This window comes from Amblyraja radiata, chromosome 7 (genome assembly GCF_010909765.2).
Source record: "Amblyraja radiata isolate CabotCenter1 chromosome 7, sAmbRad1.1.pri, whole genome shotgun sequence".
Taxonomy (NCBI): domain Eukaryota; kingdom Metazoa; phylum Chordata; class Chondrichthyes; order Rajiformes; family Rajidae; genus Amblyraja; species Amblyraja radiata.
The window spans coordinates 78177763-78204078 of NC_045962.1; the positions used below are offsets into that span (position 1 = coordinate 78177763).

Below are 26316 nucleotides of genomic sequence, written 5' to 3' on the forward strand. Positions count from 1 at the left end.
TGTGTAGGGTATTGTTGGTGTGCAGGGATGACTGGTCTGTGGGTCGAAGGGCCTGTTTTTGCACCGTATCTCTAAACTAAACTAAGAAACAATCAATTTCAACTGAAAAAAAAAGACTTCCAAAGATAGGGCTATTTCAGCAAGCATCGCTGGATAAATGGTCACCATTGCCCTGGATCAGATCCAAATCTAATAATCTGAGAAATTACAAAATCTATCTTGGAGAATGCGACTTTGCAAACAAAATCTTCCTTGTTCAACATTTATCCTTTGAGGTTGACCTGAGGAATAGCGGGGCACTGCATCTGAAGCCGTGAATCCTCCAGTAATTGTAAAGAAATGAAAAGGGTCAGATAATATTTATGTTACGGCTATTTTCTTTACACACCAGGCATCCCCCATCTAAGAGATTTATCTTTTATTCTTAAAGGATTTACAAAAATAAATCCAAGGTTACAAGACACTTACTTGCTCTCTCTCTCGAGAGAGCGAGGAGGAGGAGGAGAGAGAGAGAGAGGAGAGAGAGAGAGCAGAGAGAGAGAGAGAGAGAGAGAGAGAGAGAGAGAAGAGGAGAGAGAGAGGAGAGAGAGGCAAGAAAAGAGCGAGAAGAGAGAAGAGAGAGAGAAGTAGAGGACGGAGAGCGATGGGAAGAACTCCGATACGGAGAGAGACACGAGGCGCTCGCGAGCTATCTCTCTTAGCTCTCTCTATATCACTCTCTCTCTCTCTCTCTCTCTCTCTCTCTCTCTCTCTCTCTCTCTCTCTCTCTCTCTCTCTCACTCTCTCTCTCAATCTTTTAGTGAAACTGTGCTGGCCAAATGCTATTGTTTATCTGTGAAATGGTCAGGCTGCAGACATGGACAATTGTGTGTGGCTCACATGGACACCAGCATGCTGGAGGGTTTCAGCAAGAAAGGGAGCAGTAAACTGATTGTGGATATAATGGGACTGCTCTACGAGGAGATGGAGACTGGCCAGGTTTCCATTCACTAGTAAACAAGCAAAGTATCGAAGGAACGCAGCGGGTCAGGCAGCAGCTGTGGAGTGAATGGATAAATTACGTTTTAGGTTGGGATCCTTCTTCTGACTGATGGAGCAGGGGATGGGGGGGGGGGGGGGGGGGGGGAGAAAGCGGGAAAAGGTGGGGTGTGGCAAAGCTTGGCATGTTGCTTTTTAGTTTAGAGATACAGCGCAGAAACAGGCCCTTCAGCCCACTGAGTCTGTGCTGACCAACGATTACTCATACACTAGTTCTAGTTTAGAGGTGCAGCCTGACCCGCTGAGGTAATTTTGCACTTTGTGTCTATCTTCGGTATAAACCAGCATCTGCAGTTCCTTCCTGCTACAAGCCTTTATTGTTCATCTTCTCTGTGTGTTCCTTCAAATGGATGGCTTGTTGGGTTCTTTCGGAAAGTCGTTTTGGATCAATCACCATGCAATGGATCTGGTTCACAATCGGCCAGATTATGATAGCATCGATGATAGACACAAAATGCTGGAGTAGCTCAGCGAGACAGGCAGCATTGCTGAAGAGAAGAATTGGTGATATTTCAGGTCGAGACGTTTCCTCAGACATTATTTGCTTTTCCTAAGACTAGAATGGAAACGAAGGGTTTTAAATCAATCCCGTGATGCACGTTCATCGTTATCATGGTAAACTTCTCGAAAATCATCTTTATTTAATTACTCAACTTTCATTCAAACATGTCCCCTAATAACTTGCACAAGTCCCTGGAGTACCAGTCCTGTGGCGTGGCTATTATGTTATTAAACCTATTTCCTTTATGTGCAAGGGCAAGCTATTATATACAGTGGATAGAGACGATTTGCCTTCGGCAACAGTCACAACTCATTTCTTCTGTGCCAGTACTCTGCCCTCTTCATTGTACAAAGGTTGCCAAGTTATAGGATTGTTACTTGTCACAGAGTCATAGAGACATACAGACATCGAGATTGAAACAGCTCCTTCAGACCAACTCATCCATGCCGACCAAAAGTGGGGGAGGTGAGGAGGGGGGAATAGAGGGAGAGAAGGGCTGTGGGGGAGGTGAGGACTGAGAGTGCGGGGAGGATAGGGGGAGGTGAGGAGTGGCGGAGGTGGGGATAGAGGGATAGGAGGGGTAGGGAGGGAGTACTGAATGTGGATGATCAGCCATGATCACAGTGAATGGCGGTGCTGGCTCGAAGGGCCGAATGGCCTACTCCTGCCCCTATTGTCTATTGTCTATTGTTTAACTTCTCAAAATGTAACACTGCAACTTACCTGAATGAAAGTCCGTTAGCCATTCCTCTGCATATTTTCCCAGCTGACCTGGCCCTACTATAATTCTTGGTAACCTATTTCTCTGTCTATGATACCATCTATTTTAGTGTCATCTGCAAACTTACTAAACATGGAGACACAAAAAAATGCAAATGCTAGAATCTTGAGCAAAACACAAAGCACTGACGGAACTCAACGAGTCAGACAACATCCATGAAGGGAATGGACAAATGATGTTCAGTTCCCAAAATGACATCTATCCAATACCTCCACAGATGCTGTCTAACCCATTGAGTTCCTCCAGCAATTTGTGTTTTGCTCAACTCACCGATTATGCCATGTACATCCTCGAATCGAGCTCTGTACAATTCATGGTCTACTAAAAAAAATATTTCTGACTGGACATAACACATGAATCCAGCCAGGAGACAGTTATAGGACAAGTCTGCCCAAAGCCTTTCTACCAATGTTGCCAATGTGGTCATTGGTCATCCAGTGGGTAGTGATAGCAACTATATAGTGATAGCAAGAAGGGAAGAGTGATGGTCAGAGTTCAAGGCTACTTAAGTTCTACGATACGATACAATACGATAGAACTTTATTTACCCCAGTAGGTAAATTGATCTGCCAACAGTCATGAAACACAAAAACACAAAAACACAAAATACATGAAACATTTTCAACATCAACCTAACTAAAATGTGTTCAGTTTAATCGTCCTTAGCATTCCTCACCCACCACGCTTAGTCCTAAAGGGCCTGTCACACGAGCATGCGACCGCATGTGGCGAGCACAACCAAACCGGAAGCGGGGGCCGCGCGGAGGTTGAGTGATCCCGTACGAGTTGACGTGAAGTTCGAGCGAAGTCCGCGCGAAGTTCGCGCTAGGCGTACGCCGTCAAGACGCAGCATACGGCTTCAAGACACAGCGCACGCCCGTCGAGGCAGTGCGTACGGCCTCAAAGTGGCTGCGGGCCGGCAGGCCGTTGCCGCGCAGAATTTTTGGACAGTGTCAGTTTTTCGGAGCCCTGCGTGATGTCGGGACCAGCTCCGCACAACCCCATACGGCTCCGGCGATCGTAGTGGGACCGGCCCCGCGAGGCCGTACGGCTCAAGCGATCACGTTAGGTTGCGCTTGCCGCATGCAGTCGCATGCTCGTGGGACAGGCCCTTTACCCATTTGTCTTCCTATAATCCAAGCTTACTTGTGGCAGAGGTACAGTGGCGCAGCAGTCGAGTTGCTGCCCTACAGCACCAGAGACCCGGCCTCGATCCTGACTACGGGTACTGTCTGTACAGAGTTTGTACATTCTCCCCGTGACCTGCGTGGGTTTTCTCCAGGAGCTCCGATTTCCCCCCACACTCCAAAGACGTACAGATTTGTACGCTAATTGGCTCTGGTAACATTTCAAATTGTCCCAAGTTTGTAGGATCGTGTTAGTAGGGTGCAGAGATCGCTGGTCGGCACAGACTCGGTGGGCAGAAGGGCCTGTTTCCGCACTGTATCTCTAAACTAAACTAAACTAAACCTCAATCTCATGTAGGAAAGAACTGCAGATGCTGGTTTAAATCAAAGGTAGACACAAAATGCTGGAGTAACTCAGCGGGACAGGCAGCATCTCTGGAGAGAAGGAATGGGTGACGTTTCGGGTCGAGACCCTTCTTCAGACTGATGTCAGGGGAGTGGGCGGGACAGGGCTAGAATATAGTCAGAGACAGTAAGACTGGTGGGAGAACTGGGAAGTGGGAGGGGATGGCGAGAGAGAGGGAAAGGAAGGGCTATTTGAAGTTAGAGATGCCCCATCAGCCGTCGCATACAGCTTATAATCCTCCAACATTTTCGCCACCTCCAACGGGATCCCACGACTGGCCACATCTTCCCATCCCCATCCCTTTCTGCGTTCCGCGGAGACCGTTCCCTCCGAAACTCCCTGGTCAACTCGTCCCTTCCCACCTAAACCACCCCCTCCCCGGTTACTTTCCCCTGCAACCGCAGGAGAAGCAACACCTGTCCCTTCCGCCCTCGACTCCAAACAGTCCTTCTAGGTGAGGCGGGGGTTCACATGCACCTCCTCCAACCCCATCTACTGTATCCGCTGTTCCAGGTGTCAACTTCTCTACATCGGCGAGACCAAGCGCAGGCTCGACGATCGTTTCGCTGAACACTTTCGCTCAGTCCATCCCAACCTATCTGATCTCTCGGTGGCACAGCACTTCAACTCCCCCTCCCATTCCCAATCTGACCTTCCTGTCCTGGGCCTCCTCCATTGTCAGAGTGAGGCCCAGTGTAAATTGGAGGAACAGCACCTCATATTTCGCTTGGGTAGTTTACACCCCAGCAGTATGAACATTGACTTCTCTAACTTCAGATAGCCCTTGCTTTCCCTCTCCATCCCCTCCCCCTTCCCAGTTACTGTCTCCTACTACATTCTATCTCTGTCCCGCCCCCACCCCTGATATCAGTCTGAAGAAGGGTCTCGACCCGAAACGTCGCCCATTCCTTCTCTCCAGAGATGCTGCCTGTCCCGCTTACTCCAGCATTTTGTGTCTACCTTCAATGTTCATACCGCTGGGGTGGAAGCAACCCAGGCAAAATATGACTTGCTGTTCCCCCAATTTGCACTGGGCGTCACTCTGACAATGGAGGAGGCCCAGGACAGAAAGGTCAGATTGGGAATGTGAGGTGAGCTGAGCAACCGGGAGATCAGGTAGGTTAAGGCGGACTGTAAACCTCCATCTCAATGCTTTTGGCAAACCCATAGCAAAAATAAGTATGGAGTATGGTATTAGCTATTTTATTTGGCATTTCCTCCAGCCTGAAGATCCAGAAAGTTTATTGCCTCTTCCCCTCCCTTCCCCCCAAAAAGTTATTTTACATTCCAGGCATCAAATATAGCCTGCGCGGAAATAAAACGCCTTTTTATATTGGTAGACGTTAGAGGCAATGAAAAAAGGTAATTATTTCCAGCTCTCAGTGCGTTTGTGTAGGCACAGGTCATGCTGTCCTCTCCCTATGTGTTCAAGGAGGCCACAAAGGGCCTTGTCTATCGGTAATGAAACAGAAAGAGAAGAGAATATAAATAACAACTGAAGCTAAAAGCCTTTTCGCTAAAGTAGGACTGTTCGCTAAAGTAGATCTGCTGTCTAAATTCTTAATCGAAAAATAATTGGCTGCATAAAAATTGTTTATTAATTAATCCCTCTAATTGAAGTTAGCTTCGCGTGTATGAAAGTCCTCCCACACTCTCTGACTCCTATCATAATGCACCACAAGTGGTGACCACTTTATACAAATGAGAAACTGATAGATTTCTAATTGCTCCTTCCATTCATTAGCGAGTGCAATCCAGAAAAGAAAGTTAACTTCTTTGGTCAGTGGGACTGCACAATAAAACAACAATGGGAGAAGTCATAAGGTCATAAGTGATAGGAACAGAATAAGGCTATTCGGCCCATTAAGCTGCTACACCATTCAATCATGGCTGATCTATCTCTCCCTCATTCTCCTGCCTTCTCCCCATAACCCCTGACACCTGTACGAATCAAGAATCTATCTATTTCTGTGTAGGAAAGAACTGCAGATGCTGGTTTAAACCGAAGATAAACATAAAAAGCTGGAGTAACTTAACGGGTCAGACAGCATCACTGGAGAAAAGGAATAGGTGACATTTCGGGTCGCCAGAAGAAGGGTCTCGACCCGAAACGTCACCTATTCCTTTTCACCAGTGATGCTGCCTGACCCGCTGAGTTACTCCAGCTATTTGTGTCTGTCTAATTCTGCCTTGAAAGTAACCACAGATTCACCACCCTCTGACAAAAGAAATTCCTCCTCATCTCCTTCCGAAAGGAACGTCCTTTAATTCTGAGGCTACGGCCTCTAGGTCTAGACTCTTTCCACTGGCGGAAACATTCCCTCCACATCCAAGCCCTTTAGTATTCGGTAAGTATAGTGAAGGGCATAGTGAATGAATGTGGCAATGGACTTAGTTATTGCTTGCAGCTGGCACTGAAAAAGAGACAATCCATTTTGTCCATGATATTAGGGACAGTTGATGTGTGGCAATGTATTGTATGTGCGGTTTTCTCTCCGAACTGGGTCATTGTTTCTCACCACTCGTGCGGGGAAGGAAGGCTGGAAATAAAACGTTATTTCACGGTTGAACAGCATGCATGATAATAACCCAAGAAGAGGTTCTTTTGTTGAAGTTTTCCTTTGTCCGCGAGGCTAATAAAGTGTATTAAACTCCGCCATTAGAAATGTCTTGACATTCCTCAAATCCCCATGCACGACGCTTACCAGATACCGCTTCTGTTTGCACTTAGACAGAGAAAGTAATCTTGCGGTGTCTAACTAAACAGTTTCCTCCTACCACATTGTACACCGTGCTAAATTAAGACCTTCTCGAGATCCCACCCACTGTGGGAGATTTTTACCCCCCGTTAAACCCTCACTGTTTAAATGCTCATATTACTACAAATGATGCATATAGATCTGAGACACTAGGAAAAGAACAGTGGCGCAGCGGTGGAGTTGCTGCCATACCATGCCAGAGACTCGGGTTCGATCCTAACTATGAGTGCTTACTTAGCGGAGTTTGTACGTTCTCCCTGTGACCGCATGGGTTTGCTCTGGTTTCCTCCCACATTCCAAAGACGTGCAGGTTTGTTGGTTGATTAGCTTCTGTTAACTGTTCCTAATGTGTAGGTTAGAACTAGTTTCTGGGGATCACCAGTCAGTGTGGACCCAATGGGCCGAAGGACCTGTTTCCAGACTGTATAACTAAAGTGAAAAAAAACTAAACTCTAAACTGGACCAGTTGGACCAGACAAGGCTGGACTCCTGAGTAGATTGCAAAGTGCTGAAATCACTGAGTGGGTCTGGCAGCATCTCTGGAGAAGATGACTAGGTGACATTTCAGGTCAGGATCCATCTTCACTCTACCTATACTTGTCCTCCAGAGATGCTACCTGACCCGCTGAGTTACTTCAGCACTTTGTGTTCTGCTCATGTGTGTAGACTCAGTAAATGTGAACTGAGCCTTGACAAGTAATCTTACCCACGCAATCCCATATGCACAATCCTGATGTGCAGGAAGGAACTGCAGATGGTGAACTTCTACCGCTGCACCATCGAGAGCATCCTTACCAACTGTATCACAGTGTGGTATGGCAACTGCTCTGTCTCCGACCAGAAAGCACTGCAGAGGGTGGTGAAAATTGCCCAACGCATCACCGGTTCCTCGCTCCCCTCCATTGAGTCTGTCCAAAGCAAGCGTTGTCTGCGGAGGGCGCTCAGCATCACCAAGGACTGCTCTCATCCCAACCATGGACTGTTTACCCTCCTACCATCCGGGAGGCGCTACAGGCCTCTCCGTTGCTGGACCAGTAGGTCCAGGAACAGCTTCTTCCCTGCGGCTGTCACACTACTCAACAATGTACCTCGGTGACTGCCAATCGCCCCCCCCCCCCCCCCCCCCCCCCCCCCCCCCGGACACTCCTCCCACAGGAAAAACACTATGTCTGTATACATGTAAATAGATTTATTTATTGAAATCATATTCTATGTCGCTCTTCCAGGGAGATGCTAACTGCATTTCGTTGTCTCTGTACTGTACACTGACAATGACAACTAAAGTTGAATCTGAATCTGAATCAGATGTTGGTTTACACTGAAGATAGACACAAAATGTTGGAGTAACTCAGCGGAACTGGCAACATCTCTGGAGAGAAGGTACGGGTGACTTTTCAGGTCGAGACCCTTCTTCAGACTTCTTCAGAGCTGCTGCCTGTCCCTCTGAGGTGCTACAGCATTTTGTGTCTATGCACAGATCTGATTTTGTGTTTACACACTGTGACAATCAAATTTCCAGATCTGTTGCAGCTGCGGACGGCTCACATTTATAACGTGAGTGACTATGTACAAGAAGAAATGAGAAATCATCAACGATTTGCAGCGAGAAAAAGCTTACCCAGAAAAATTTGCCAATTGAATTTTGTCTTAACAACTTCTGATGATGTGTCTATGTTTCATGGCAAATGTTCCATCCTTGGCTATAACCCTGTACAACATAGGATGCCAAGTTTCTCTTTTGAAATTCTGCCCTTGCTGTCCATGGGTATAGACAGCGCGGGGTCCTGCGACTCTGCCCGGCTCGGCCTGCGGACACGGGAGCTGCGGACTACGGTTGCGGGAGGCGGCTGATCGGGAGGTCCGGGCCGCTGAGGAGGATGTTCACCGTCAGGGTTCGGCGTCGGCGTTCCACCAGCCCGGCGTGAGGGCCTGAACATCGGGCCACCCGGGGCAGCGACTGCGGGTGCTAGGAAGGCCTCGACCACGAGTGAACATCTGGGAAGAACGGAGGGGAGGCTGGCTGGACTATGGTGCCTTCCTTACCTTGGTGCCACTGTGTTATGTTGTGTCGTGGACTTTCACTGTTTGTGCTTTTTTTTAAATTCAATTTTATTTTTAATATGTTTTATTATTTATTATTATTTATTTATTTATTTTTATGACACTGCCTGTAAGGGAAATTCATTTTGTTGTCTCTAACTGAGACAATGACAATAAATATGAATACAATACAATACAATACAATACAATACAATACAATACAATACGACAGAGCAAAATCATTTCTATCAATTTAACTCTTACTCAGTCTATACCAGACCCCACCAAACCATTACAATTTAATTTATTTCGTCAGAGCATGTAGTGGGGATGTTAGATCACCCATACTCTTATTTCTTAGAAGTAATTTAATAAAATATTGGACATGCTTATCAAAAATGTACATGCCCTTTTCCATCTTTGTTAAAATGTTAGTATAATTTTGAGATACAGAGCAGAAACAGGCCCTACAGCCGACCGAGTGTGCACCGACCAGCGATCCCCGCACAATAACATTATCCTTCATACACGAGGGACAATTTGCATTTACACCAAGCCGATTAACCTACAAATCTGTATGTCTTTGAAGAATGGGAGGAAAGCGGAGATTCCGGAGAAAAGCCATGCAGGTCACGGGCAGAACGTACAAACTCCACATGGACAGCAACCGTAGTCTGGATTACGAGTTGTTGCCTTGCAGCGCCGACTCAGTGGGCCAAAGGGCTTGTTTCTTCACCTCTCAATCCTATTCTCCTGCCTTCTCCTGCCTTCTCCCCATAACTCCTGACACCCGTACCAATCAAGAACCTATCTATCTCTGCCTTAAAAATATCCATCGACTTGGCCTCCACAGACTTCAACGGCAATGAATTCCACAGATTCTCCACCCACAAGGAATTCCTCCTTCCTAAAGGAACGTCCTTTAATTCTGAGACTACGACCTCCCACCAGTGGAAACATCCTCTCCACATCCACTCTACCTAGGCCTCGCTTTGTTTCTCTTAGAAACATAGAAAATAGGTGCAGGAGGAGGCAATTCGGCCCTTCGAGCCAGCACCGCCATTCATTGTGATCATGGCTGATCGTCCCGTATCAATAACCCGTGCCTGCCTTCTCCCCATATCCCTTGACTCCACTAGCCTCTAGAGCTCTATCTAACTCTCTTAAATCCATCCAGTGATTTGGCCTCCACTGCCCTCTGTGGCAGGGAATTCCATAAATTCACAACTCCCTGGGTGAAAACGTTTTCTCTCACCTCAGTCTTAGAAACATAGAAAATAGGTGCAGGAGTAGGCCATTCGGCCCTTCGAGCCTGCACCGCCATTCAATATGATCATGGCTGATCATCCAAATGACCTCCACTTTATTCTAAGACTGTGGCCCCTGGTTCTGGACTCGCCCAACATTGGGAACATTATTCCTGCAATTAGCTTGTCCAGTCCTTTTATAATTTTATATGTTTCTATAAGATACCCCCTCATCCTTCTAAACTCCAGTGAATGCAAGCCTAGTTTTTTCAATTGTTCCTCATATGACAGTCCCGCCATCCCAGGGATCAATCTCGTGAACCTACGCTGCACTTCCTCAGTCACAAGGATGTCCTTCTTCAAATTAGGAGACCAAAACTGTACACAATACCCCAGATGTGGTCTCACAAGAGCAGAAGAACCTCTTTACTCCTAAAGAACCTCTTTACTCATTGTAATATTCATAGTTATTGCTTCGTTTGCTACTATTTTCGTTTTCATAAAACTGATCCACATTTCTAGAAAGGTTGAAGTGTTTGATTAGGCTTTCTTTGAATCCGCATCTTTGTAATTCTTTGGGGCTGAAAGTCTTACCACAGGGCTCTCAATAATGATCGTTGCAGATTTGGTTTTCGAATAAATCTGAAGCAGCTAAATTGACTTTGTAATAATTATGGCATCATTTGCAGCTTTTCTATTCATTTATAAATGTCTCGAGGAGAAGTGTGAAGATTACCTTTCATTCAGAAGGCATGGAAAAGGCATCTGCCTGTAAACACAGTATCATTTGATGTGTTTCTTGCTTTAATAGGATAAACAGCTTTGTTAAAGTCTGCAGCTGTCTGGAATGGATAACGATCTCAGTTTAAAACTAACTTAGCAGGCTAAGTATAATATCTTGCTATACAACATCCTAATCTGTTCTCGTAAAGGGCTCTGGAAGCCAATTCCAGAGCTACAAATGGTAAATGCTCTTTGTGGCAAGCGACAACAACAAAAAAGTCTTTAAAAATCAATGGCCTAATATCCCTTGCATAAGTGTTGTTATCTGCCCATCAAGATCCCTTGGCTTTAGTCCAGCAGCAGTTTCCAGAGTCGGGAAGGATTACTTCGGTTTTAATAGAGTGAACTGTGCCGCCAGCCATGGCTGCTGAGGTCAAGTCAAACCGAGTCCAATTTATTGCCCCTGTATAAGTATGGTGCAAATCGACACAGAAAGCTGGAGTAACTTAGCGGATTAGGCAGCATCCCTGGAGAAAAGGAACCGGTGACGTTTGGGGTCTCGACCCTCCAACAGACTTGACCCGAAATGTCACCTATTCCTTTTTTCCGGAGATGCTGCCTGGCCCACTGAGTTACTCTAGCTTTTTGTGTCTATGTTAATATGATATGATATGATATGAATATGTTTGAATAAGTTTATTGGCCAAGTATGTACACATACCAGGAATTTGCCTTGGTGCTCCGCTCGCAAGTAACAATATGACATACAGTAAACTATTAAGAATAAAACATAAAACATTAAAATATTAAGAATAAAACATTATAATTTAAACAAGTGAATGAGATAAAACAGCAGAGCAAATGGAGGCTACAGACTTTTGGCTGTTGAGTAGAGTTACTGCTCGTGGGGAAAAAAGCTGTTTTGATGTCTGGCTGTGACAGTCCGGAGTCGCCTTCCAGAGGGAAGTGATTCAAAGAGTTTGTGGCCAGGGTGAGAAGGGTCAGACATGATTTTACCCGCTTGCTTCCTGGCCCTTGCAGTGTACAGTTCATCAATGGGAGGAAGGTTGCCGCCAGAAACCTTCTCAGCTGATCGGACGATTTGCTGCAGCCTCCAGATGTCGTGCTTGGTGGCTGAGCCAAATCAAACCATGATGGAGAAGGTGAGGACAGACTCTACAATGGCAGGATAGAATTGTACCATCATTGCCTGTGGCAGATTGTGCTTCCTCAGCTGCCGCAGGAAGTACATCCTCTGTTGGGCCTTATTGACTGTGGAGTCGATGGTGGCCCCCATTTAAGGTCCTTGGAGATGATGGTTCCCAGGAACTTAAATGACTCCACAGACGTGACTGTGGTGTTGATGGTTAGTGGGGTGAGGGGAGGGCCAGCTCTCCTAAAGTCTACTATCAATTCCACTGTCTTAAGAGCATTGAGCTCCAGTTGTTGTGATGGCATCAGGATGCTAGCTGTCTGTGACACTTCCTGTCTGTCGGCAGATTCCTCCCCATCCTGGATCAGTCCAATCAGGGTTGTGTCGTCCGCAAACTTGAGAAGCATGACAGAGGAGTCAGTGGAGGTGCAGTCGTTTGGATAAAGAAAGTAACGGAGAGGGGAGAATATGCAGCCTTGCGGTGCTCCTATAAGTACATCTTTGGGTGTAAATCAGCATCCGTAGTTCCTTCCTCACGGCGGTCCCTCCACGCCGGGTCCCAAGAAGAGTTACTACACTAATTCCTGGAAAGCGAGAAATGTTCTATTAGTTTAGTTTAGAGATACAGCGCAGAATCAGACCCTTCGGCCCACCGGGTCATCCCCGCCCAGCGATCCCCGCACACTAACACGATCCTACACACACTTGGGACAATTTGTCTAAAAACCTGTATTCTTTTGAGTGTGGGAGGAAACCAGAGTTCCCAGAGAAAACCCAGGCAGTACCAGCTAGTCGTCGTCCAGCAACGGCAAGCTACTGACAACCCATTAAGACGTCCACCCACGACCACACCTACGACAACCTACGTCCACCCGTGACAAGCTACGACAAGGTAAGACAATTTAGTCGCCGGTACCTGTCGTCGGTTGACGTAGGTTGACGTAGGTAAATGCCGATGGAATTCACTGAATTCAGCACCGGCGACATCCTACGTCATCCTGGCGACAAACTACGACAGCACCTACGTCAGGAGAAGTCAAGCTACGCTCATTGGCGTCAAGCCAACTGTCGCCAACTGTCAGCGAAAAGTATAAGCATTTCAAAATCAAGTGGCGACCAGAAAAACTTTACGATTCTTTGGACAACTGAGGAGACTACTCACGGCCATACATGCAACACTCCGGAGACCATGTGGCGACAGCCTAGTCCTGTAGCTGCCTACAAAATCGCCTAAGTGGGCAGGGGTATAAATGTAATGCTTTTGCCAGTATGTATCTCAAATGAAAGGTCATAATTAGAATAGATGTGCCAGACACTTAAAATTGAAAATGCAAATCTATTTCATCTCACAGAAGGTTTCAAATGGATTGACAAATCTCTTGATTACTCCACCACATGAGTCTACATTAACAGAAATATTTAAATTACAGGCAGATGTATATTTTAAAAAAATCAGGTAATCAAGGCCCATGGGGAACTAGCACAAAAGCTCTTCCCGTGTAACATATTACATACTTAGCTTCACCAACTGGGAATGGATTTCCAGGACACTGCTTCATGAACTTGTTTTGAACAGAATCAAACGCAAACAGGTGGCACAGCGGTAGAACTACTGCCTTGCAACACTAGAGACCCGGGTTCGGTCCTGACTCGGGGTGCTGTCTGTATGGAGTTTGCACGTTCTCCCCGTGACCTGCGTGGGTTTTCTCTGAGATCTTCGGGTTTCCTCCCACACTCCAACAACGTACAGGTTTGTAGGTTCTTTGGCTTGGTGTAAATGTTCAAAAAAAAATGTCTCTGGTGCATGTAGGGTAGTGTTAATGTGCGGGGATCGCTGGTCGGCGCGGACTCGGTGGGCCTAAGGGCCTGTTTCCGCGCTGTATGTCCACGCTAAAACTAAACTAAGTATCACTGAAGGGGGATTAGGTCAGAAAAGGGATAGACTAGAGCTCTAAATTAGCAAGCAACTGAACATTAAAGGGCCTGTCCCACTTGACCGTCATTTCCGCCTCATTTACGCGTCATATGTGAAATAGGTCAACGCGTCGTTACGCGTGATGTCGCGCGCAAATCACGCGTCATCTGGTGCGCGTGACGTTAGAATACCCTGTTACGCACAGTGACACGCGATACACGTGAGAAGTCGGGACGCCAGCGTGCGACGCCAATGCGTCTGCGTGTGTACCCAATGCGTCAGCGTGCATACGTGTTATACGTCATGCAAGTGGCGTGCGAGGATTTCATGCACCACGAAATCTGGGAGCGCCGCGCGATACCGCGCACAACTCCACACTCCTCCACGCCTCTCCATGCGCCCGTCCTACGCTACCCACACGCTACCCGTGCGTCACAACACGACGAACACATTTTTTTAGGTCGCGTAAATGGCGCGCAAATGACGGCCAAGTGGGACAGGCCCTTTAGTCAAGTTTGCAGATTGAATTGTGGTCTTTGCCATAGGCGTCAACCAGTCTGCACTTATCATCCTCAGGGCAGCAACATCCTGTTGTCTGCATTGTTAATTAAAAGCAGTAAAGCTTTGTTTTGGGTTTTTGTTTTTTTGCTGAACAATTGCATGCAGTCAAATAAAATGTGAGTATCTGCTTGTTAGTTTTGTGACATATATTGATCAGGTTGCTGCTCCTGATTTTTTTAGAAGGTTAAAATTAGTCTCAAATGAGAAAGTAGACTACGCATGGAAAACTGGATGTGGATGCTTAACAAAGTACCTTTACATTTAACGTTGTTCAGAGGATGAACAAATAAACTTGTCATTTAAATTTGCAATGAGGTCATCTCTAATTTTGATTTTTTTTTTTGTTCAAATGCAGATCATTCAGGGACAATAGATGTGGGGGAACCTTTAAAAAATGCAGTCAGAAGTGACTCAGCTGTCATTGGAGGTAAGACTGTTCACTATCTTTGAGACTATTTAGCTGAAACATAACATTTTCATCTAGGTCCCAAACCTCCTTCATGGCTACCTCTTTCCAGCCTTATGTCATAGAGTCATGGACTTAAACAGCATGGAAGCAGGCCCTATGGCCCAACCAACGAACAAGTCACACCAATGAACAAGTCCCTTCTGCACTAGTCCCACCTGCCTGCGTTTGGCCCATATCCCTGTAAACTTGTCCTATACGTCAGCACCTACGTCACTTAATCCCCTTGAAATCCTCCACAAAATCTCTGTGACCATCTAATTCTGTGCATCTGGCACATTCCTGAATTTAATCACATTGTCATAGGCTAATGGTAGCTTGGTAGCTTGGTAGTCATGCTAACTTGGTTAATTTAAGGGCCTGTCTCACTTGGGCGTCATATGCTCATCATTTACGCGACATCCTAAAAATTGGATGGCGCGTCGTGATGCGCGCATGGCGTGTGGTGAGCCATGGTGGCGTATGCAGTGACACGCGCAACCTGCGCAACATATCCCTTGCGCACGCTGACGTTCTGACGGCGTTCGTGTAGCACGTGATGACGCATGGTTACGCAGGGTGACACACAAACTTTGCCTATGCTAATTTATTATGCGTCACCGTGCGTCAACGTCCATAACCATGCGCCGCTCGTATGCCGTCGGTGCGCCATTGGGGCGGCATTTGAGCGCCACACCACGTGACCACCAGGGTATAAAGCGCACGTAGTTTTTAAAATTTTTCACTGGGAAAATCCTTGCCACGGAGATCGGACTAAGTACGAACGACACGCAAATGGCTCCCAAAAGCCAGAGTCATAGAGTTAGACAGCATGGAAACAGGCTCTTCGGTGCGCCGAGTCCACGCTGACCATCGATCACCCGTTCACACTGGTTCCTTGTTATCCCACTTTCCCATCCATTCCCTACACACTCGGGGGCAACTTGCAAAGGCCAATTGGAGTCATACAGTCATGCAGTGTGGAAACAGGCCCTTCGGCCCATGCTCCTTCTTACTCTTGTCCAAAGCCTCCATTTCCTGCACCACCCATGCTTCCACATGTTTCAGTTGAGTTGGAGTTCAGTTCAGTTTATTGTCACGTATACCGAGGTACAGCGAAAAGCTTTTGTTGCGTGCTAACCAGTCAGCTTTAAAGACAATATGTGATTCCTATTGAGCCATCCAAAGTGTACAGATGCATGGTAAAGGGAATAAGGTGAATAACGTTTAGTGCGAGATAAAGCCAGTGAAACCCAATCAAAGATAGTCTGCGGGTCTCCAATGAGGAAGATAGTGTAGATCAAACAGTATTGCTGATTTGATCTGTATCTGGTTTTGCTGCTGATGACCTGTTCCATAATCCATGTCAGGTTTCCACACCACCACTACCTAGTGGCATGCAGGCAGCCATGTTGGTTAGGCAGTTCAACTTACGAATTCGAGCCTACAGTACTCTTTTAGATGGTCTCTGTATGTATTCTAATTAAAGTCCTTGTTATGATACATAATGACTCTGTATCAATAGTACTTTGCACAGATAATAGTTTGGGACTAGTATGGTTCAGTTGCCTGATAATAGCTGGGATGAAACTCTCCCTGAATCTGGACAGTTTGCTTGTCACACTCCCCAGGCACCTGCTACATATTGCAAAGCCAGTAGTGGCCATTTTCATTATTTTGATACAATTCTTACGGTTTCCATTGAGATTAAGAGCTATTTTTAATCAGAGGGCATGACATTAACCATCGACTCATTGCCACTCAGTACAATGGAAACCACCATGCCGCCTCTTCACTGCATGCATTTCATTGTACAGTCTTACAATGACACACCATATTCACAAAGAAATATACACAATGTTCTCAAAGTCAATATAATAACAAAGCAACAGCAATAACACAACCACACAACGATAATTATGCTTGGAAATATAAAAAGCTGATTTAGCATAAAGATAGATGCATAGAGTCAACAACACTAAGTACTCCATATATTTTCCCCAGTGTGCTGTGTTCTGTCTCGGATGGTAATTCCATTGAAACACTGAAATGAATTTCGGAGACAGTACACAATGCACAGGTCCAACTTAATGGAGTGTTTAGTGCTACTAGTGTGTTCAGAAGCAGACTGGGCAACAGAGCTCATTCAGCTCTATAATGCCCGTTATAGACACAAAACGCTGGGGTAACTCAGCAGGACAGGCAGCATCTCAGGAGAGAAGGAATGGGTGATGTTTCGGGTCGAGAACCTTCTTCAGACTGAAGCATCTGCAGTTCCTTCCTATCCATAATGCCCCTTTGTTTGGACACGTCTCAATTGCCTTAACAAAGACTTTCAGGAGTAATATACATCCTGAGGGGTAGGCTGGTGCAATCAACACACTAAACTGTGTAACCCCTGCTAAAGGAGTAACTTACCCATGGGCAGAGTATGTACAGCCTGGATGTGTAGGAAGGAACCAGTAGATACTGGTATACACTGAAGATAGACACAAAATGCTGAAATAACTCAGCAGGTCAGGCAGCATCTTTGGAGAAAAGGAATAGGTGACATTTCGGTTTGAGACGTCTGAAGCTAATTAACCTACAATCCTGCTCATCTTTGGAAAGTGGGATGAGGGGTGGCCTCATTGAAACTTACCGAAGATTGGAAGACCTGGATAGAGTGGATGTGGAGAAGATGTTTCCACTAGTGGGAGAGTCTAGGACCAGAGGTCATAGCCTCAGAGTAAAAGGATGTACCTTTACAAAGTACATGAGGAGGGATTTCTTTAGTCTGAGGGTGATGAATCTGTGAAAATCATTGCCACAGAATCATATGCCAATGCATATTGTTTTAAGGTGGAGATTGCTAGGTTCTTGATTAATAAGGGTGTCAAGGGTTATGGGGTGAAAGCAGGAGAATGGGGTTGAGAGGGAAAGATAGATCAGCCAGGATTGAATGGGCCAAATGGCCTAATTCTGCTGCTACAACATGAAGTTATAAAGTTATGAACTTATGTCCTTACTTGGGGGCCAGTAACATTTTGGAATTCCCTTTCTCTGAGAGCTGTTGGCTCTAATTACGACTATATTCAAAGCTGAGGCGGACAGATTTTTGGACACGCGAAACAAGTCTCAGAGGAATCGACAAGGAAACCAGTCAAGGCAATGAATCAGCTACAATATTTATAAAGACATCGTCTGATTCAACGTCTGGCTGTTTTCCTGGTCGATTCAGCCTGAGATGTTTAACTACCATTTCTTATGATTCCCATTTAATTGGGTATAAAAAACAGTTACAGTTTTTTGGCCAGCATTGAGCAAGTTTAATTCTCAAGTTTTAGTTATTGCTGACTCCTACAGTCTTTCCTGTTCACGAAAGCATTGCCATTGAAATGACACTATGCACTCCAGGGATTCCAGAGCTCCATTAAACCTGTCATTCCTTTCCAACCGATAATTATTTTTCATTGCAATAATGACAATGTTGCCTTTTGCTATTAGTTGTCTGATAAATTGGGTGCATTGGTAATCTTTCTAATTTGTAAGGATTTGCTAGCCTGAATATAAAACTGTGATCCTCGATGCCCATGGATAAATTGCTTCTGAAATAACGTCTCCCGTACTGTTTCTTGAACTTATATCTCTATATATTCTTCTCTTCTACATATGTAAGAAAAGAGGTAACAAAGAAAGTTTAGTTTAGTTTAGAGGTACAGCGCGGAAGCAGGCCCTTCAGCCCACTAGGTCCGCGCCGACCAGCGATCCCCGCACCTTAACACTATCCTACACACACTAGGGACAATTTTTACATTTACCAAGTCAATTTACCTACATACCACCTGTGTGTCTTTGAAGTGTGGGAGGAAACCGAAAATTTCTGAGAAAACCCATGTGGTCACCGGGAGAACGTACAAACTCCGTACAGACAGCACCCGTAGTCGGGAAAGAACCCGGGTCTCCGGCGCTGCAAGTGCTGTGAGGCCGCAACTCTACCGTTGCGCCGCCGTGCCAACTCAACAAGTTTTTGCAAACAGCGTGGCAGATGTGGTGCACATGTGACATTCATGGAGCTCAGCGAGCCTTTTGACAGTGACCCATATGATCCAGAAGGTGAAGGCTCAAGAGACCTCAGGCACGTTGGCAAACTGGATCCAAAATTGGCTTGGTGACGGCAGGCAGATGGTACTGGTGGAAGGATGTTCTTCCAACTGGAAACCTGTGACAAGTGGATCTACTGCAGGGATCAGTGCTGAGACCCTTGTTCATTGTAGTGTATATTAATATCTTGGATGAACGGGAATGTAGATGGTTTGAGTTGTAAGTTTACAGACAATATGAAAATGATGTGGAAAGGATGTTTCCAAGAATATGAGAGTCTGGAACCAGAGGACAGAAGGGGTATGGATCGTTTTTGGTGCTATATTAGTCTATGATATGTTTCAGGATTACAGAAAACCCTAAAGGGCCTGTCCCACATAGGCGATTATTTCGGCGACTGCCGGCGACTGGACCCCATCCCCCCCCATGACAATGTCTACGACAAGCTACCGACAACCGGCGACCCATTAGGACGTCCACCTACGACCACAACTACGACAACCACCGCACAGGCGACAATCAAAGTCAACCTACGTCCACCCGTGACAAGCTATGACAAACAACGGCCCTGTCGGCGACAACTGAAGGCAACTGAAGACAATTCAGTCATCGGTACCTGTTGCCGGTTGTCGTAGGTTGACGTATGTAGTCGCCAATGGAATTCGCCAAAGTTAGCGCCTGGCGACAACTAACAACAAATGGCGACAACCTGCCTCAACCTGGCGACAACCGGCGACAGCACCTACGACAAGAGAAGACAAGCTGCGACAAGCCCACAGTCGCCAAAAAGTTTTGAACATTTCAAAATCCAGCAGCACCAGAAAAACGTTACGACTCTTTAGGCAACTTGAAGAGACTACTCACGACCATACAGGCGACCTCGTGGCGACAGCCTAATCGCCTGTAGTGGCGATTATTCCTGAGGATATTTCAGCATGAAACCCGTAAAATCATAGACAATTCCTAACATAAAAGGTGGCCATTGAGCCCATCATGTTTATTCCATTCAAAAATGTTAGTTACCAAGCTCAGGGGGCAGCACAAGGGTGTAGAGTTGCTGCCTTACAGCCCCAGAGACCCGGATTTGATCCTGACTGTGGGTGCTTGTCTGTACGGAGTTTGTACGACCTCCCTGTGAGCTGTGTGGGATTTCTCCGGGTGCTCTGGTTTGTAGGATAAATGGCTTTGGTAAAATGATCCCTGGTGTGTAGGATAGTGCTAGTGTGTATGGAGTGACCGTTGGTCAGAGCGGACTCGGTGGACAAATGGGTCTGTGTCCGTACTGTATCTCTAAAGTCTAAAGTTTAATGATTATTTTTGCAAGACCCTGCCATTTATATCCAGTTCTGAAACCCTGGAAGCAAATGTTAGTCATTAGAAGGTGAAAATTGAAAAATTGTGAATGCTAGAAATATGAAATAGAAATAGAAAATGTTGGAAACTATTTCCAAGTCAGTATCTGATGATAATGTGTTAACATTTCAGGAGGATGAGTTTCCTTTTAGTCAGTTCTGATGAAGTGTCTTTGAACTGAAACATTAGTTCTGTTTCTCTTTCCACTGATACTGCCGAACCCACTGTATGTGTCCAGCACTATCGGCCATCATTTTTATACTTAGAAAGGTTTCACGTGATCTGTCGGCATTCTGATGCTCCTGACCTCTTGAATACCATTTGAACTGGAGTCACTTATAACCATATAACCATATAACAATTACAGCACGGAAACAGGCCATCTCGACCCTTCTAGTCCGTGCCGAACACGTATTCTCCCCTTTCCCATATACCTGCGCTCAGACCATAACCCTCCATTCCTTTCCCGTCCATATAACTATCCAATTTATTTTTAAATGATAAAAACGAACCTGCCTCCACCACCTTCACTGGAAGCTCATTCCACACAGCCACCACTCTCTGAGTAAAGAAGTTCCCCCTCATGTTACCCCTAAACTTCTGTCCCTTAATTCTCAAATCATGTCCCCTTGTTTGAATCTTCCCTACTCTCAGTGGGAAAAGCTTATCCACGTCAACTCTGTCTATCCCTCTCATCATTTTAAAGACCTCTATCAAGTCCCCCCTTAACCTTCTGCGCTCCAAAGAATAAAGCCCTAACTTGTTCAACCTTTCTCTGTAACTTAGTTGCTGAAACCCAGGCAACATTCTAGTAAATCTCCTCTGTACTCTCTCTATTTTGTTGACATCCTTCCTATAATTAGGCGACCAAAATTGTACCCCATACTCCAGAATTGGCCTCACCAATGCCTTGTACAATTTTAACATTACATCCCAACTTCTATACTCAATGCTCTGATTTATAAAGGCCAGCACACCAAAAGCTTTCTTTACCACCCTATCTATATGAGATTCCACTTTCAGGGAACTGTGCACAGTTATTCCCAGATCCCTCTGTTCACCTGCATTCTTCAATTCCCTACCATTTACCATGTACGTCCTATTTTGATTTGTCCTGCCAAGATGTAGCACCTCACACTTATCAGCATTAAACTCCATCTGCCATCTTTCAGTCCACTCTTCCAACTGGCATAAATCTCTCTGTAGACTTTGAAAATCTACTTCATTATCCACAACCCCACCTATCTTAGTATCATCTGCATACTTACTAATCCAATTTACCACACCATCATCCAGATCATTGATGTACATGACAAACAACAGTGGACCCAACACAGATCCCTGTGGCACCCCACTAGTCACTGGCCTCCAACCTGACAAACAACCATCCACCATTACTCTCTGGCATCTCCCATTCAGCCACTGTTGAATCCATCTTGCTACTCCACCATTAATACCCAACCATTGAACCTTCTTAACCAACCTTCCATGAGGAACCTTGTCAAAGGCCTTACTGAAGTCCATATATACAACATCCACTGCTTTACCCTCATCAATTTCCCGAGTAACCTCTTCAAAAAATTCAAGAAGATTAGTCAAACATGATCTTCCAGGCACAAATCCATGTTGACTGTTCCTAATCAGACCCTGTTTATCCAGATGCTTATATATATTATCTCTAAGTATCCTTTCCATTAATTTGCCCACCACTGACGTCAAACTAACAGGTCTATAATTGCTAGGTTTACTCTTAGACCCCTTTTTAAACAATGGAACAACATGCGCAGTACGCCAATCCTCCGGCACTATTCCCGTTTCTAATGACATTTGAAATATTTCCGTCATAGCCCCTGCTATTTCTACACTAACTTCCCTCAATGTCCTAGGGAATATCCTGTCCGGACCTGGAGACTTACCCACTTTTATATTTCTCAAAAGTGTCAGTACTTCCTCTTCTTTGAATCTCATAGTTTCCATAGCTACTCTACTTGTTTCCCTTACCTCACATAATTCAATATCCTTCTCCTTGGTGAATACCGAAGAAAGAAATTGTTCAATATCTCCCCCATCTCTTTTGGCTCTTAATCTTAATCTTAATCTGAAAAAAATTGCAGCTCCGAAAGTATAGACGTTGCTGAGAATTTCACCAGAATGTTTCCAGAGCATGTTACCAGTAGTTGAAGAGTACTGGACCAGAGGGCATGGACTCAGAAGGGCATTCCTTTTGAATGGAGACGAGGAGGAACTACTTTGGCCAGAGGGAGGTGAATCTGTGGAATTCATTGCCACAGATGGCTGTGGAGAATTAATCATTGGGTATTTTTAAAGCAGATGTAGATAAGTTCTCGATTAGTAAGGGCATCATAGGTTATGGGGAGAAGGCAGGTGAATGGGGGTGAGAGGGGAAAATAGTCATGATTGAATGGTGGAGCAAACTCAATGGCCTAATTCTGCTCCTATGTCTTATAATCTTTTGGAATGTCAGCTTGAAGCTTTTCACGCAAGGTGTTTGGAACGGGCCATGCACACAAATGGGTGGCCTCTACCTTGTGACGGTATTGTGAATATTATAGTCCACACAAGTTATAGGAGTGGAATTAGTCCACTCAGCCCATCGACTCTACCATTCAATCATGGCTGATCTTTGCCTCCTTACCCCATTCTCCTGCCTTCTCCCCATAACCCTCGACACCTGTTCTAATCAAGAATTTGTCTATCTCTGCCTTAAAAATATCCACTGCCTCCAGTGGTTTTGGCCTCCACAGCCCTCTGTGACAATGAGGTCCACAGATTAACTACCCTCTGACTGAAGAAATTCCTCCTCACCTCCTTTCTAAAAGAGCGCCCTTTAATTCTGAGTTGGGTCCGAGACCAGTGAAAACATCCTCTCCACATTCACTCTATCTAGTTATTTCACTATCCAGTCCTTTCACTCTATCACGGCCTTTCATATTCAAAGTGTTGTGCCTATTGTTCACTATTGCATTACTTGAATGTTTGTCTAATCAGACTGTCTTGTCTGTTATTATACCTGCTCCTAACTTGCCTCTCGCTTGGGAAGCTTACAAACCAGTGGTATGAATATTGACTTCTCTAACTTCACGTAACCCTTGCTTTCTGTCTCTCTCCATTCTTAGCTCTCCGACTAGTGATTTTCCTCCTGATTAAATTTCACAGTATGCCTCGTTGTCAACTTCCCCTAGCCATTCATTCGACATTTCCCTTGACCTTAATAACCTTTGAACACTCGTTTTCACACCTTACCCATCCATATCTCTAGTTTCCCTCCACCCCTGACTCTCAGTCTGAAGAAGGTTCTCTACCAGAAGTGTCATCCACGCCTTCCATCCAGAGATGCTGCCTGTTCCGCTCTGAGTTACTCCAGCATTCTTTGTCTATCCATCTTCGTTGACTTTGTACGTTCTCGCCCACAGGTGTGATCGCGGTGGTGATCTTCGTCACACTCTGCGTCACGGCCGTTATGGGGCGCTTGTTGTACAAGCACAAGGGCACGTATCGCACCAACGAGACCAAGGGGGTGGACTACGCCGAGACCGCAGATGCCACATTGAAGAACAGCGCCAACGTGCAGGACTCTGTTAGTGAGAGCAAGAAGGAATACTTCATCTGACAGCGACAGGGGCCCCTTCTCATTTCCACGGCAACAACGGAATAACAGCAACCGCAGAATACGACCGATAGCCAGCACTCGCTGCCGCCTACCTGATAACTACAAACTCTTCAGATTAAGTGGCCAAACTTTAGCTGAAAGAACCAGTATGCTCCATATAACCAGTGTACATTGTGGGATGAGGCAGAACTTACTTTTTCTTGTTAACGGTGGGTGAGCTCAGGGGAATTAAATTTCAGAATTTAACAAGGATATAGGAGCAACTTTTGAATGTTGAACCCTTCAGCTTTAATTGGTCCAAAACCAATAATCCTATTTATTTCCATAGCATTATTTTATACATTGACTGCTACAGTTGTGTAGTTTACAAAAAGAAATCTGCTGGAGCCACATCAAACTGTTGGAATAATATGACTTTAGGAATTTTGATGTGGCTTCAATAGTCGGAACTTTGATAGGAAGAACTATTTTATTCAGTGATCTTCTGCAATTGATTCAAGTGACAATGTTCAATTGTTCCCCCCCCCCCCCCCTGCAATCAAGTTAGCATTTCAATAACATACTTCCTTCCAATCTGTGTTTGGCTGTAATTGGACAGAAATATTCCACCAAAAGTTGAAATTCGTTCAGTGCAGTCGATAGAAAGGCAGTCAGATTTTATTTCATAAGGTCATAAGGTGTCGGAGCATAATTAGGCCATTCGTCCCATCAAGTCTACTCTGCCATTCCATCATGGCTGATCTATCTCTCCCTCCTAACCCCATTCTCCTGCCTTCTCCCCATAACTTAGAACATTTCTTTGAACCCATTTCTTAGAACATAGAACAGTAAAGCACAGGTTCGGGCTCGTCGACCCACAATGTTTGTGCCGAACATGATGCCAGTTTAAATTTATCTCATCCGTCTATATGTAATCCATATTCCTCTATTCCATGCACTTCTATGTGCCTATCCAAAAGCCTCTTAACTGCCTCCATCACCAACCTGGCAATGCGTTTCTGGCCCCCACTACTCCTGCCCCACGCATCTACATTAAACGTTCCACCACTCACCTTATATCTATGCCCTTATATCAAGTGATATACATTTTGACCCTGGGGAAAAAAGGTTCTGACTGTCAAAGATTTCCCAAAGTATTAGAACCACTGGATCAAAACAAAAGCATCTTAGTTTAGCTTGGAGATACAGCATGGAAACAGGCCCTTCGGCCCACCATATCAACTCCAACTACCAATCCCCGCACACGAACACTATCCTACACACTCCAGGGAGATGGACCCTGTCGTCAATCTTATAACCTATCTAGGGTGCCATTAGGCAAGTTGCAGACTCACTTTGATTATGCTTGTTTTTCCTGCATCAGCACAATTACCTGTATTAACATCTTACAACGTTAACCATGGAAAAACATTTTGTTGAAATATATTAAACATGTCTAGGTCATTTCAACCTTGAGAGAACGAATAAGGGGTTGAACGGAGATGAGGAAAAACGTTTTCACACAGAGGGTTGTGAATTTGTGGAATTCTCTGCCTCAGAAGGCAGTGGAGGCCAATTCTCTGGATGCTTTCAAGAGAGAGTTAGACAGAGCTCTTAAAGATAGCGGAGTCAGGGGATATGGGGAGAAGGCAGGAACGGGGTACTGATTGTGGATGATCAGCCATGATCACAGTGAACGGTAGTGATGTCTCAAAGGGCCGAATGTCCTACTCCTGCACCTATTCTCTATTGTCCATTGTCTATTGCTTCCATATTAGTATATCGCTTCAATCCAAATTTGATGTGAATTGGCACTATGGAGAAGCTTTAATTTAGAGAGGCCACAGCATAAATGGCACAGAAATGTAAAAAGTGCAGGGATTATGCACTTCATGCGTGACAGTTGCGTACTGGAGTAAACTTGATCAAAGATCTAGCAATCCTATACTTAAATCAAGACCATTGCTGGGTAGATTAAGTTTAGTTTACTTTGGTTTAAAGATACAGTGTGGAAACAGGCCCTTCGGCCCACCGAGTTTGCGACGACCACTTATCACCCGTCCGCTACTACTATTCTATACACTGGGGGCCATTTAAAAAATCCAATTAACCTATAGACCTGCATGTATTTGGAATGTGGGAGGAAACCGGAGCACCAGGAGAAAGCCCATGAGGTCACAGGGATAACGTGCAAACTCTGTATAGACAGTACCTATGGTCAGGATCGAACACGGGTCTCTGGCGCTGTAAGGCAACAACTCTACTGCTGCGCCACTGTTCTGCCCAAGTGCAAAAGAAATTAAGATGTAATAAAACGTGTCTGTATAAAACCCATTGTAATGTATGGCGCAGGAAGAGGCCATCCCGCCCATTGAATCCTTGTTGTTCCTGGGCTCTATACTCAAGGACTCGACAAGAGCTCACCCAGCGACTGTTTAAATGTGGTGAGAGTTTCTGCCTCCACCACTCTCTCAGTCAGTGAGTTTATAGAATCTCAGCATCCATTGAGAGAAATAATATTTTCTCAACGCCTCTCAAATCCTTTAATCCTCAAATGCCCTCCCTAGTTACTG

At 45.3% G+C, this 26316-nt stretch overlaps 1 protein-coding gene across 1 annotated transcript in view; it reads left to right on the plus strand.

Moving 5' to 3' along the window:
• LOC116975560 (contactin-associated protein-like 5) overlaps positions 1 to 24439 on the plus strand; it is a 705003-nt gene extending 680564 nt beyond the window's left edge. The window contains exons 23-24 of the mRNA XM_033024847.1: positions 14608 to 14679; positions 23568 to 24439. Of these exons, the coding sequence (XP_032880738.1) occupies positions 14608 to 14679; positions 23568 to 23764 (269 nt within the window). The 3' untranslated portion in view covers positions 23765 to 24439. The remainder of the gene's footprint in view (positions 1 to 14607; positions 14680 to 23567) is intronic.
• The last annotated feature ends 1877 nt before the right edge of the window (positions 24440 to 26316 follow it).